Consider the following 15,192-nt stretch of genomic DNA (forward strand, 5'->3'; position numbering starts at 1 on the left):
AGACTATTAATCGAGAAACTCAGCTAATGTTCTGGGGACCAGGGTTCGAATCCCACCACGGCAGATGGCGGAATTTGAATTCAATTAAAAATATATATGTAATTAAGAATTTACTGATGACCATGAAACCATTGTCGATTGTCAAAAAAATCCTTCTGGTTCACTAATGTCCTTTAGGGAAGGAAATCTGTCGTCCTACATGTGTCTCCAGAGCCACGGCAATGAGGTTGACTCTCACCTGCTCTTGGGCAACGAGGGATGGGCAATAAATGCTGGCCAGCCAGCGATGCCCATCTCCCACAAATGAATAAAAAATATAGAACATAGAACATTACAGCGCAGAACAAGCCCTTCGGCCCACGATGTTGCGCCGACCAGTTAAAAAAAAACAATGACCCACTAACCTAAACCAATCCCTTTTCGTCCATAAACCTGTCCACAGACCTCTTAAACGCCCCCAAACTAGGCGCATTTACAACTGCAGCAGGCAGGGCATTCCAATCCCTCACCACCCTCTGGGTAAAGAACCTACCCCTGACATCTGTCCTATAACTACCTCCCCTTAGTTTAAAGCCATGCCCCCTCGTGCTAGATTTTTCCATCAGAGGAAAAAGGCTATCACTATCCACCCTATCTAAACCTCTAATCATCTTATATGTTTCAATAAGATCCCCTCTTAGCCGCCTTCTTTCCAGCGAAAACAACCCCAAATCCCTCAGCCTCTCCTCATAGGATCTCCCCTCCATACCAGGCAACATCCTGGTAAACCTCCTCTGCACCCTCTCCAAAGCCTCCACATCCTTCCTGTAATGTGGGGACCAGAACTGCACACAATACTCCAAGTGCGGCCGCACCAGAGTTGTGAACAGTTGCAACATAACGCTACGACTCCTAAATTCAATCCCCCTACCAATAAACGCCAAGACACTGTATGCCTTCTTGATGCAAACTGCAATTTCTGCTGACAGTCTCTTTTTTTTAATGTTAACCTGTCTTTTCCAAAAGTCGTTGGGAATGTACTTGAGATTCCTTTGAATTGAAATTCTCTATCCTCATGACTGATTCCAAAGCATATCAGAGATAGGAGATGGAGCTTGGGAGAGAAGAGGGAGAGAGAGAGAGAGAGAGGGGCGAAGGGTCATCCAGACTTGAAATGTTGGCTCTATTCTCTCCCAACGGATGCTGTCAGACTTGCTGAGATTTTCCAGCATTTTCCGTTCTTGTCGTGTGGAAGAGTGATGGTGTTACAAATTCAGGCTTCTGGACTGCTGTTAGCTGCTTGGGCATAAAAATAAAAAGACATTCCCCATCAGGAATCCAAAACAGAAAAATGTTGGAAAATCTCAGCACGTCTGACAGCATCTGTGGGGAGAAAGAATAGAGCCAACGTTTCGAATCCAGGTGACCCTTCGTCAGAGCTCTTTTTACATCGGAGGGAGGGGACAGGAAATGGAAAGCAGTGAAGGTGGACAGGGTAAAAGAGAGAAATTCTGTGGGAGAGAAGAGCAGTGCTTTCTCAGGGAAGGCATTCCTGGAAGAGAAGTGACAGTGAGTTAAACACAAACATAAAAGCAAAACACTGCGGGAATATGAAAGTAAAACAGAAAATGCCAGAAAATCTCTGACAAAGGAAAATGATTGAGATCAGTATTCTCAGTCCCAGGACCTCACTGCAGGAGTCCCTCAGGGGAGTGTCTAAGCCCAGCCAACTCCAGCCTGCTTTAACAATGACCTTCCTTGGAGATGTTCACTGATGATTCCACAATGTTCGACACCAGTCGCGACTCCTCAAATACTGCAGCAGATCATGCCCAATGCAGCAAGACCTGGGCAATATCCAAGTTTAGGCTGACAAATGGCATTTGTGCCATGCAAGTGCCTGGCATCTCCAAAAGTGAGGCTCTAACCATCACCACTTGATGTTCAATGGCATTACCCTTGCTGAATTCCTCACTGTCAACATCCTGGGGTTACCGTTGACCAGGAACTGAACTGGTGACAGAAGCAGGTCAGAGGTTTGGAATTCTGTAGTGGTATAACTCACCTCCTGACCCTCTCAAAGCCTGTTCACCATCTACAAGGACACAAGTCAGGAGTGTAATGGAATATTCTCCACTTGCCTGGGTGGGTGCAGTTCCAACAACACTCAAGAAGCTCGACACCGTCCAGGACAAAGCAGTCACTTGATTGGTACCTGATAGAACCATAGAAAGGTTACGGTGAAGAAAGAGGCCATTCAGCCCATCACATCTGTGTCAGCTAATAAAGAGAAAAGAAACCAGTCATTCATTTTAATTTCACTTTCCAGCACCTGATCTGTAGTCTTGCAGGTTACAACACATCAGATATAGATTCAGGTATCTATAGCATGAGTTAACTGTTTTAGACTCAACCAAGAACCTAGGCCATGAATACCAGATATCCAGCACCCTCTGGGTGAAAACATTTTTCCTCATGTCACCCCAAATTTTATATCTTAAACCTATGTGGCACGGTGGCACAGTGGTTAGCACGGCTGCCTCATAGTACCAGGGGTCTGGGTTCAATTCCTAGCTTGGGTCACTGTCTGTGTAGAGTTTGCATGTTCTCCCCATGTCTGCGTGGGCTTCCTCCATGTGCTCTGGTGTCCTCCCACAGTCTGAAAGACATGCTGGTTAGGAGCATTGGCCATGCTGATTTTCTCCCTCAGTGTACCTGAACAGGCGCTGCAGTGCGGCGACCAGGAGATTTTCACAGTAACTTCATTGCAGTGTAAATGTAAGCCTACTTGTTACACTAATAAATAAGCTTTAACTTTAAAAAATTGACCCCTCAGCAAGAGGAAACAACTCTTTTCTGTCTAGGCCCATGACAGTTCTGTTCAGCTCAACCCTTAGCCTGCACTATGCTGAGGGAAACAATCCTAGCCCCGTCCAATCTCTCCTCCTAGCTGCAATTTTCAAACCCTGGCGACAACCACCAGCTATTAATCATCCACCCCCTTCACCACTGGCACACAGAGGCAGCAGCTTGCACCATCTACAAGATGCACTGTAGCAAAGCTCCTTGGACAGCACCTTCTAGACCCAGGGCCTGCACCTAGAAGGGCAAGAGCGACAGATACCTGGGAACGCCACCGCCCGGAGGTTCCCCTCCAAGCCACTCGCCACCCTGACTTGAGAGTGTGTCAGCCGTTCCTTCACTGTCACTGGGTCAAAATCCTGGAACTCGTGCCCCAACAGCGCAGCGGGTGTGCCTACTGCACACGGACTGCAACGGGTTCAGGAAGGCTGAGCTCACCGCAACCTTCTCAAGGGGCAATTAGGGATGAGCAGAGACACCCACATCTCATAAACAAACATAAAAAGGCAAAAGGCTGGAAGAAATGAGCCAGATAGAGAGGACTGGGGGAACAAAACAAAGAGGCGTTCGAACTGGAGGTGTTGGAGAGACTGAATAAAATAGCTGGGTCTTAAACTCCAATGCGGTAACTTTCCTGGTACTCTTGGGGTCCAGATGCCAGGGTGTTGAATTCATTTGTATGATTTCCTACATGTTGGGGTGGGGAATTGTGGAGATACGGGCGTTGGACTGGGGTAAGAAGTATCACAACAGCAGCTTAAAGTCCAACAGATTTATTTGATCCCAGAACACTGAGATAAACAACCGGCCAGCTCCAGCGAAACTGAAAAGGAGGCTTAACTTCTTCCTCGGGAATAGAAACTGACAGTTCAAATCAAAAGGGGACTTTTTTTGCAGTTCGCTGTAACTCCTCCTTTTCGGGCGTTGAACAAAACCGCCTGCCCCCTGAACTGAAGGGAAAAGAAACACATTTCCAGTTGCGGGAGTACACACACACACACACAAACACAGAGAGAGGGAGAGTGACCCAGGGATGGGGAGCAGCGCTAGCAACTGGGTGACAGCCCAGAGACTGGCTGTCATTCTGGCCTCCGTTCTCTTGCTGCAGTGTGTGGGCATGACCCTGACGTTCCTGTACTTCACCAGCGAGTTGAAACAGGTAGGAATCTAGGCTTGCTGTACATTCCTGCCCCTGGGGCAGGGGGGTAATACAGCCGGGGGGTGGGTGGGGGGAAGGGGGGAGCGAAGGTGGTGGCGATGGGGGAGAGTGCAACATTTAACCTGCATCTCATTAATTACCCGGACGCGGTGAAATTGCTGCGTGTCTGATGCAGTTTGCAAATGCAGAAAAGAAGGCTTTGCAAAAGCGTGTGGGTTGAGAACGGGATGGTCATCTCACTGTTGTTGAGAGGAAGGTAGGAAGGGCGCAGGTCATTGCACCGCTGGCAGTTTCAGCACTTCTGTTGTCCCGGGATTGAGGGGTTAATTGAAAAAAGAAAGACACGCACAAAGTTGTTGACTCTGCTTCTCAGCTCCCCCTGATGTCTAAAACAAAACACAAGCCTATCACCACAATCTGGAAATAACACTGGAGATTGAAAAGTGGCCAAGTATTTTTGAACCCAAACACAGGAAGGGGCTTTTTCCTTTCTTAAGAAAACCAATTTTGCTTCACTTGAGTAAGTTTTCTAAGAAAAGACAAAGCAGATTTATTCTCAGGAGTCTGAAGACAGTCTGCTCAGTACCCCTGGGGACACAGCACCTTGGTCTTTTGTTTTGGAAAGGACTGTGTGGGTTTTACCTGCAGTCACAGACTCCTGCCTCTCCCTGTTGGATTAAGTTTTGTTTGGAGTGCTTTAAGGAGCTTGACCTGTGCCAGGTCGTCGAGTGTTGTTTATCACTGTTAACATGCCTGTACTGTTACAGCAACCAGGGTGCAGACTTCAATAGCTGTTGATGCCAGATGGAGAACTGCCAGTCGCGCCTTTCAACTACCTTGGCCTGGTTCAGGAGCAAGGAAGCGTCTAAACCAGCCAATCTGCGCACAGTAAGATCCCAGAAGCCGCAATTGTAATAATGGCTAAATAATGCTCTGTTTTTGTGAGGTTGCGCGAAGGATCAACAGTGGCTATCATGGAACGTAGAACACTACAGCACAAACAGGCCCTTCGGCACACAAGTTGCGCCGATCATATCCATACCTACCAAGCCATAGAACTATCTGTAACTCTCAATCCCATTAAATCCCATGTACTCATCCAGAAGTCTCTTAAAAGACCCCAATGAGTTCGCCTCGACCACCACCGACGGCAGCCGATTCCACTCACTCACCACCCTCTGAGTGAAAAACTTACCCCTGACATCTCCTTTGTACCTGCTCCCCAGCACCTTAAACCTGTGTCCTCTCGTAGTGACCATTTCAGCCCTGGGAAATAGCCTCCAAGAATCCACCCTGTTTATTCCTCTCAACATTTTATAAACCTCTGTCAGGTCACCTCTCAACCTTCGTCTCTCCAGGGAGAAGGGACCGAGCTCCCTCAACCTATCTTCATAAGGCATGCCTCCCAATCCAGGCAACACCCTTGTAAATCTCCTCTGCACCCTCTCAATAGCTTCCACATCCTTCCTCTGTAGTGAGGCGACCAGCACTATCATCTCCGAGGGTATTCTGAAGACAAGCGTCAACAGCATAAAGAGGGTATGGCAATCCGAACGTCCCACCCACTGTCTGCCTCACCCTGTGACAGAGGCTGTAGGTCATACATTGGACTCCTCAGTCACCTGAGAACTCATTTTCAGTGTGGAAGAAAGTTACCCTCAATTCAGAGGGACTGCCTAAGGTAACGAGGGAATTGTTGGCCAGGACACTGGGGAAGAACTCCTGAGTTCTCTTCCAAACCATTGGCATCTTTCATGTCCTCCCACGCAGGCAGACAGGGGCCTCATCTCATCTGAAGTCTGGCATCTCTGACAGTGCGGTACCCTTTCAGTGTCAAGCCCTGGAATGGGACTTGAGCCCAGAATCTTGTCACTCCGAGGTGGGAGTGCTGCTTAATGTGTGACCTGGTCGCTTTCTGATTGCAAGGTCTTGCTGTCTGCATATTGGCTGCTGTAATTTTCTTGCAATATAACGGTGACTTACACTTCAAACATTGGCTGTGCAGGAATGTCATGAGGTTGCAGGTTAATTTCTTGTTCACCTTGTCACAATATAAGCACCAGGTTGAAGCAGACGTTGTAACCTCCTGGCTCCTTAACCTGTTTAATATTTGTTCTGTGCTGGTTTGATCTGATTAATGGGTCTGAGCATGGAAATAACAAAGGATGTATTATGCTGATCACTGCAGGGGGTCAGTTGAAGAATACCTCTCTATTTCCTTTACAATTCCCTCTCCAAGCCTCTCCACCTCAGTTTTCATTGCCTGCTACAATGGTATAAACAGCTGAAAAGTGAAGGAGGAAAAGCTTGAATTCTGGTCAATTTATTCTAATGACAACAAGGAAAAGTAGTGAATTATTTTGCATCCTGCTCCCATTTTATTTGACTGAAGGTCAGAGATGCTTCCCTGGACACTGAATTCAGCTGGGGGCTGTCCCAAGTTTGATTGGAATCCCTACAGTGCAGAAGGAGGCCATTCAGCCCATCAAGACTGCACCAAACACAATCCCACCCAAGCCCTATCCCCACAACCCCATGCATTTACCCTGCTAGTCCCCCTGACACTAAGGGGCAATTTAGCCTGGCCAGCCCACCTAACCTGCACATCTTTGGACTGTGGGAGGAAACTGGAGCACCCGGAGGAAACCCACGCAGACACGGGGAGAAAGTGCAAACTCCACACAGACAGTAATCTAAGTCGGGAATTGAACCCGGGTCCCTGGCGCTATAAGGCAGCAGTGCCATCATGCTGCCCCAGTTGTGATCCCCATCGCTTGGGGTAGAATTTTCTGGATAGTGTTGCTGTGGTCAAGTCCAGGAGAAATGAAAACCACAAGGGCTTTAAAAATGTGTATATTTTTATTTTCATTGTCTATAAACGTTTTTTAAAATGTCAGATTTGAGCAAAGGGTACTTTGACATAGACATCAATCGTTCCGTTGAATAACAAGGCCTGTCCACTGCCCAATTAAGAAGTCTCACAACATCCAGGTTAAAGCCCAACAGGTTTATTTGGAATCACGAGCTTTCGGAGCGCTGCCCCTTCATCGAGTTCCCAATTGGCCAGAATAGGTGGGGCGCTGCCATGATTGATATGTCAAGTGACCAATGGTAAGAGTCAAGGACGGGGTCGCCTGGTGAGAGTTCCAGGACTGCGCTCAACTAAAGTTGGCAACAGTAACTGAACTCGGAGAGGAATATTGGCAAGGATTCCCACTCTGGACTGTTGCTGGGCCCTCCTTATCCTCAGGGTGTCCGTGTGTGAATCAGATTAAGGACAGGATTGGTGTTCGGTCAGTTTACACCCCTGCTGTTGACGTGCTTTACACTCACTGCCATATTGGGCAGTTGGGTGAGTTAGTGGAAGCTGGTCTGGAAATGTATGGGAAAAGTGAAAAAGTGATAGTCTCGGTGAAGGGACCAGGGATGGGAATCTTGGCCGACCTTAGCTCTTAGACGCAGACTCATCGAGATGATTCATACAGCATCTATCTGTCTGCACCACTAAATGTGGGAGGAAAATGAGGAAGAAACAGAACTGATTTAAGGTAAGAGGCTGGAGATTTCGAGGAGATTTAAGGAGAATTGTTTTCACCCGGAGGGTGCTGGGAGTCTGGAACTCGCTGTCTGAAAGGGCGGTGGAGACAGGAACCCTTACAATAATGAAGAACTGTTTATATGAGCAATTGAAAGGTCACGGTATACAAGGCTACAGACCAAATACTGGAAAATGGGATTAAAATAGATCGGTGCTTGATGACCAGCACAGACACAATGGGCCGAAGACCCCCTTCTCGTGCTGTAAAACTCTGACCTCCACCTCCACACCAAGTCACATGCCAGACTGATTGCAATGGGGGGGGGTGCTATTTGCTTTTAATTCTATTCCTAAGCCCCTGCTTCTCTCTTTTAATCGCCTGTACAATGGTATAAACAGCAGAAAAGTGAGGGAAAAAGACTTGAATTCTGGCCAATTGACTCAGACCAGAAGAGAGAGCAGTGAAGTAGGCCCACCCCCATTTCAATTTGACTGAAGGTCAGGAACACTCCCCGACTGTTTACTCAATCAGGAAACGAGCCGTTCCAAGCAGGATGATGTGTATTTTGGGTGGGAGTTTGCAGATGCTGGCGTTCCCAGCTGTATCTGCTGCCCCTGTCCTTCCCAATGGTCGCAATAACCACATGTCTTTTACAGGTGGGCGGTGCGTGAGTTCGGGACGTCTCATCTACAGTGATCGCTTTTGTTCCCATTTCTTCCATATCTTAGAGTCATAGAGATAGACAGCACGGAAACAGGCCCTTCGGCCCAACACGTCCCTGCCGACCAGGTTTCCTAAACTGAACGAGCCCCATTTGCCTGCGTTTGGCCCAGATCCCTCGAACCATTTCCCATCCACGTACCTGTCCTAATGTATTTTAAATATTGTAATGGTTCCCGCCTCTACCACCTCCTCTGGCAGCTCATCCCATACACGCATCACCCTCTGTGTGGAAAAGTTGCCCCTCGGGTCCCTTTTAAATCTTTCCCCTCTCACCTTCAATCTGTGCCCTCTAGTTTTTGGACTCCCCTACCCTGGGGAAACGTCCTTGGCTGTTCACCTTATTTGGGACCCCTCGTGATTTTATAAACCCCTGTAAGGTCACCCCCTCATCCTCGTATGCTCCAGGAGTAAAAAGTTCCAGCCCACCCAGCCTCTCCTTATAACTTTTTCACATCTTCCTCTTATTTAGCTGTACACTTGACATCTGCAGGGAATGGTGGGTGGGTGGTGCTGAGTTGGGCATTCACGTTGGGAGAGAAAAGTAACGTTGGGATTGCTCAGAATGAGCGAAACCAGTTGCCAGGGTACTCAAAAGAAAGATTGGCTTCAGGAAGTAGAACACTGACTTCGTGTTGGCCTGTGCGTCTGTCCCAGGTCCCTGACTAGGAGTGCGAGCCCCTATTTAACGTTGGACAAATTATTGACCAATAACAACTTGCTGTTATATAGCGCCTTTTAACGTGGTAATGTGGGCTGAACTTAAAATAACCACCTTGCAGATACGGGGAGAACGTGCAAACTCCTAACAGGACGTGACCCGAGGCTGGAATCGAACCCGGGTCCCTGGCATTGTGAGGCAGCAGTGCTAACCACTGTGCCAGCCCAAAACAGACACTGCTGCCATGCTTTCATGGAACTTGGCAGCACCCCCCCCCCCCGTTGGGGTATTGAACCCTGGTCTCCTGCATGGTAGGCAGGATACTAACCACTATGCTGACGAGGCAAATTTATTGCAAGAGGAATGGAATATCAAAGTAGGGTTGTTTTGCTACAAGGTATAATTGCCTTAGATGCAATTCAGAGAGGGTTCACTGGACTCATTGCCAGGATGAGGGATTTATCTCATGAGGAAAAGTTGAACAGGGGTTGGGTGTCCACTCTTTGGAGTTTAGTGGAACGATAGGAGATCTTGCTAAGTGTACGGGATCCTGAGGGGACTTGATAGGTTGGACACCTAGAGCTTGGCTGGGATTCTCCGGTCCCATCCATTCCCGCCTCACTGCCACCTAGAACGGAGAATTTGGCATTCCGGCCAAAACTCCATTCACCGTCAGTGGTGCTGGAGAATCCCAGCCGCGAGCAAGGATGGACGGAGATTTCCGGTGAAAGTTTCCTCTTGTGGGGGAACGTAATTCGAAACTGGAAGACAGAAAAGGGAATAATTTTTTTTGCTCCCAGGTCACTGGTGCGTGGAATTCTTCTCCCCGGACAGTAGTGAATGTTGGGTAACTGAACTTATTTCAAGCAGAGTTAGAGAGATTTTTAAGATTAACGCAAAATACTGCGGATGCTGGAATCTGGAACAAAAACAGAAAAACGCTGGAAAATCTCAGCAGGTCTGACAGTGGCTGTGAAGAGAGAATACGGCCAACGGTTCGAGTCCGGGTGACCCTTCATCAGACCCTGCATAAGAGAGATTTTTGTTAGACAAGTTGAGGGAGTGGGGTGGGTGGGGGGCAGGGGCGGTCAAGGGTTTGTGGAGAAAAGTGGGACTGAGGAAATAGCCAGATTATTGAATGGTGGAACAGGTTTGCGAGTGGGCGAGGACCTGGCAGATGGAATACAATGTTGGCAAGTGGGAGGTTATCCCTTTGGTAGGAATAATAGTAGGACAGACTTCTACTTACAAGGCGAAAAGCTGCAGCAGGCGACGGTGCAGAGGGACCTGGGGGTCCTTGTGCACGAGTCGCAAAAACCCAGCTTGCAGGTGCAGCAGGTGATCAAGAAGGCGAATGGGATGCTGGCCTTCATAGCGAGGGAGATTGAATATAAAAGCAAGGAGGTCTTGCTGCAACTGTACAGGGCACTGGTGAGGCCGCAGCTGGAGTACTGTGTGCAGTTTTGGTCGCCGCACCTGCGCAAGGATATTTTGGCCTTGGAGGGAGTGCAGAGGAGGTTCACTAGGCTGATACCGGAGTTGAGGGGGTTGAGCTATGAGGAGAGGCTGAATAGACTGGGCTTGTACTCGTTGGAGTTTAGAAGGATGAGGGGGGATCTTATTGAGACGTATAAGATGATGAAAGGGATGGATAGGGTAGAGATGGAGAGGTTCTTCCCTCTCAGAAAGGACAGCAGGACTAGAGTGCACAGCCTCAAGATAAGAGGGGGGCAGTTTAGAATGGAGTTGAGGAGGAACTTCTTCACTCAAAGGGTGGTGAATCTCTGGAATTCTCTGCCCGTTGAAGTGGTGGAGGCTACCTCGCTAAATATATTTAAGACGCGGGTTGATGGGTTTTTGGTAGGCAAGGGGATTAGGGGTTATGGGGAGAAAGTGGGAAAGTGGAACTGAGCCACTTCAGATCAGCCATGATCTTATTGAATGGCGGGGCAGGCTCGAAGGGCTAGATGGCCGACTCCTGCTCCTATTTCTTATGTTCTTATATTCTACTCCTGATCCTTTGTTGCTGTGCACATTGTTCTATATGCTCAGGAAGACCACTAAAGCTCCACCCTCCATCCATGAACAGACTGCCTATTTGTTCATGTGGGAATGTTGACCCTAATATTTGAATGGATTGAAGCAAATTTGACTGTTGTGTAAACTCCCATTCGACAATCAGAATCCTGGAGTTTCTAAAGTAGTTTGCTCAGAATAGCTGAAAGCAGTTCACGCTACAACACGTTTGGAGTTCAGTCACTTTTATTTCTATAACCCCAGGGAAACGTGGCAGCCAATTTGTTCAAACAAGTTTGTGCAGACAGGCGGCATGGTGGTGCAGCGGTTAGCACATCTGTCTCACAGCTCCAAGAACCTGGGTTCAATCCAGGCTTGGGTCACTGCCTGTGTGGAGTTTGCACATTCTCCCCATGTCTGTGTGGGTTGCCTCCAGGTGCTCTGGTTTCCTCCCACAGTCTAAAGATGTGTGGGTTAGATTGATTGGCTAAATTGACTCTTAGTGTCCTGGGATGCGTAGGTTAGAGGGGTTGGGGGGGGGGTTAAACATGTGGGTTATGGGGATAGTACCTGGGTGGGATTGTGGTCAATGCAGACTCAATGGGTCGAATGGCCTCCTTCTGCACTGTGGGGATTCTATGATTCTATGAAGCTGCCCAAACCAGCAGCACAATAAATGACCAGATAATCTGGATGTTAGTGATGTTGCTGAGGGATTAAGGTTGACCAGGACAGTGGAGACTCTGTTGATGCTCAGATTGGGACCTTTCTCATGGGAGACTGGGCCTTGGTTTAATGTCTCACCTGAAAGAGAGGAGGAATGTCGACCTGAATTTTGTGTTCCAGTCTCTGGAGTGGGACTTGATTTTGTTTTGATTTGGTTTGATTTGATTTATTATTGTCACACTTATTGACATAGTGTGAAAAGTATGGTTTCTTACACGCTATACAGACAAAACATACCGTTCACAGAGAAGCAAATGAGAGAGTGCAGATGTAGTGTTACAACCATAGCTAGGGTGTAGCGAAAGATCAACTTAATGCGAGGTAGGTCCATTCAAATGTCTGACAGCAGCAGGGAAGAAGCTGTTCTTGAGTCAGTTGGTATGTGACCTCAGACTTTTGTATCTTTGTCCCGAAGGAAGAAGGTGGAAGAGAGAATGTCCGGGGTGCGTGGGGTCCTTAATTATGCTGGCTGCTTTGCCGAAGCAGCGGGAAGTGTAGACAGAGTCAATGGTTGGGAGGCTGGTTTGTGTGATGGATTGGGCTACATTCACGGCTTTTCGTACTTCCTTGTGGTCTTGGGCAGAGCAGGAGCCCAAACTAAGCTGTGACACAACCAGAAAGAATGATTTCTATGATGGATCTGTAAGAGTTGGTGAAAACTTGGTGTGAACCCATGAATTAGTAAGAGAGGTAAGAATGTGACCAGTTGAGGCTGGCAGAGAGGTTGGTTTTTATGCCGTCTTCCAGAGCTCTGCACCTGCCCCACGAAAGGTTTTCTCAACTGACTGCAGAGGGCAACAGTTTGAGACCCTTCACGCCCAACAGAGCTGAAGGGGCAGCAGAGGCCATTCCTGTCGCTCCTCTGCTTGTACTCTCAGCTAATGCCAGAGGAAGGCAAGCTACACCCCCTGGAACTGAGAGGATTGTCACTCCTACAAAGCCTCTCATTGTCAACCCTCCTCTCTGACGGCAGAGGGGATGGGAAACAGAACTGCCTCAGCCTGTCCCTGCCAACTTAGCCCGGAATTGTATTACTCAGAACAGCCCATCAGTACCACACCTACTCCCCAAGATCGGTGTGTCAGCCTCTCTGACAGCTTTCCTTCTGTCAAAGGGGATTTCAGAATCGCCTTGTCATTCAGAGAGCCATCCAACTCTTGCTCACTGTACAAATGACACACAACTCATTACACTCTCTATTGTACAGATAAACTTGAACTGACTCCCTCTGGAGACCGGAATCATTGGTGATGAATAGACTGAAGAAGTGGCTTATTGATTGAAGCTATTCTTTATTTTCAGCATCACAATAGGAAGAATTTTCCTGTCCGTATCACTTACGCGTTCTTACAGCTTATGGTTTCAACCCTGGAATCATAAATTAGAGCCAGTGACTTAGTGGCACAAAGGAAAAGCCTGTCCCAAAACTCGATATGTTTGTGGCTGATCACGACCTCAAGTTTGAGCAGCAGGTGGGAAATCGGGATTACACAGCAGAACCACAAGTATCTGCAAGATGCAATGGAGCAACTCACAAAGGCTCCTTCTACAGAACCTCCTCAACCTTATGGGCAGCACGGTGGCACAGTGGTTAGCACTGCTGCCTCACAGCACTAGGGACCCGGGTTCAATTCCCGGCTTGGGTGACTGTGTGGAGTTTGCACGTTCTCCCCGTGTCTGCGTGGGTTTCCTCCGGGTTGCTCCGATTTCTCCCGCAGTCCAAAGATGTACGGGTTAGGGTGGATTGGCCGTGCTAAAAATTGCCCCTTAGTGTTCAGAGGTGTGTAGGTTAGAGGTTTAGTGGGGTAAATTCATGGGGCTACGGGGATAAGATTAAAAAGGTGGGTGGCCCAAATGGCCTCCTTCTGCACTGTAGCGATTCTGTGATCTTTGATTAAACAATGCGTTTCTTACACAAAGAGTAGTGGAAACTGTTCAGGCTGAGCATCGACTGAAAATTTCAGAAGTGAAAGGTTTCTGTGGGAGAAGGGTATGAAGGAGGATAAATGGAGTTGAGATACAGATCAGCCATGATCTAATTGAATTGTGATGCAGGCTCAAGGGGCTAAATGGCCTCCTTCTAACCCCACCCCCCCACCTCTCCCAAATGAAGGATGCAGGATCTGAACCTTGACAGCAGCTCGACTTGAGGACAGCGGCGTGAGGCTGCCCTCACCCAGATGTTGATGCACAGCTGCAAAACTTGCACCGCTGCCACATGGGCTTTGATGACTCATGGCTTCAGAGAAGTGGAGTTGCAGACTGATCCTCATGGGAAAAGACAGATGTGTTATTGCGACATTGCTAGACAGTGCAGAGGGTGGGTGGGGGGGATGGCAGGTCCTGTGTGGGTGAGCGAGCTTGTCTGAACGGGAGGCAGCTGGGACAACTTGTCTCCTTTCGAGGGGGAGGGTTGGAACCGACCCACGCGCGTGGTTGAATTGCAGAAGCCTGGATTGAGTGTGCCGGGTTAGACTGCCTTCCATTCCCAGAGTGAGACAGTGACAGGACCTGGGCAGTGTCATGGTTAGGGTATGGTGAGATCAACCTGGATCGATATCCTTGAGCCTGACTTCAAATCCCAGCAGGAATACTGGAGGGGGTGCAGTTTTAGTTGAATTATTTCAGTAAATCTGGAATTAAATACCTGTATCAGTAGTGGTGACCAGGAACAATTATAAAAACCCATCCAAATCACTCTAGGGAAGGAAATCTGCCATTCACCTAGCCTGGCCTATATGTAACTCCAGGTGGCCTAGCAATCCGCTTACGCTGCCTCACCATCGTCGCTTCTGGGAATCAGGAAGCCCAAAAATCCAGTCTGACCCTCCCAGTGCAGTGCCGATGGAGTGCTGCACTGTTGGAGGCGCCACCTTTAAACAGTGGGCCCCTGCCTGGGTGTTTCTAAATGACCTTGTGGTGACCATTTGAATAAGAGCAAGGGAGTGACCTACTCACCCTTCCCACCCCCGCCCACGACCCACACCAATATTTTATCACTCAACCAACATCACAGATTACCTGCATACAAACATACCACTAAAGAGCAGGAGGCCTTACAGCCCGTCGAACCTGCTATTTCGTTTAATAAGATCATGGCTGATCTAATGGTAACTTCAAATGTACAGCTCGCCTTCCCCAATAACCTTTCACCGCTCCCCCCTTACCAAGAACCTGTTCACCTCTGCCTTAAAAATATTCAAAGGCTCTACTTCCACTGCCTCTTTGAGAACAGAGTCCCAAAGACCCCCTTAAGTGGAAAGGAATTGCCTCATCTCTGATTTAAATGGGTGACACCTTTTTAAACAGTGACCACCGAGTTCTAGATTCTCCCGCAAGAGGAAACATCCTCTCCACATCCACCCTGTCAACACCCCTCAGGATCTTATATGTTTCAATAAATCATCTCTTACTCATCTAAACTCCAGTGGATACAGACTTGGCCTGTCCAGCCTTTCCCCATAAGACAGCCCACCCATTCCCAGTAATTAATCTGGCAATCCTTCTCTGGACTACTTCCAACACATTTA

General features: G+C 48.2%; 1 protein-coding gene across 1 annotated transcript in view; it reads left to right on the top strand.

Annotated features, from left to right (window-relative positions):
* Window positions 1-3,837: 3,837 nt before the first annotated feature.
* The window catches only part of tnfsf10 (TNF superfamily member 10), a 30,037-nt gene continuing 18,682 nt past the window's right edge, over window positions 3,838-15,192 (top strand). The window contains exon 1 of the mRNA XM_080186084.1: window positions 3,838-4,000. Coding sequence (XP_080042210.1) covers window positions 3,875-4,000 — 126 coding nt within the window. The 5' untranslated portion in view covers window positions 3,838-3,874. The remainder of the gene's footprint in view (window positions 4,001-15,192) is intronic.

This window comes from Carcharhinus amblyrhynchos, chromosome 3 (assembly GCF_965287045.1).
Source record: "Carcharhinus amblyrhynchos chromosome 3, sCarAmb.v2.hapA, whole genome shotgun sequence".
Lineage (NCBI taxonomy): Eukaryota > Metazoa > Chordata > Chondrichthyes > Carcharhiniformes > Carcharhinidae > Carcharhinus > Carcharhinus amblyrhynchos.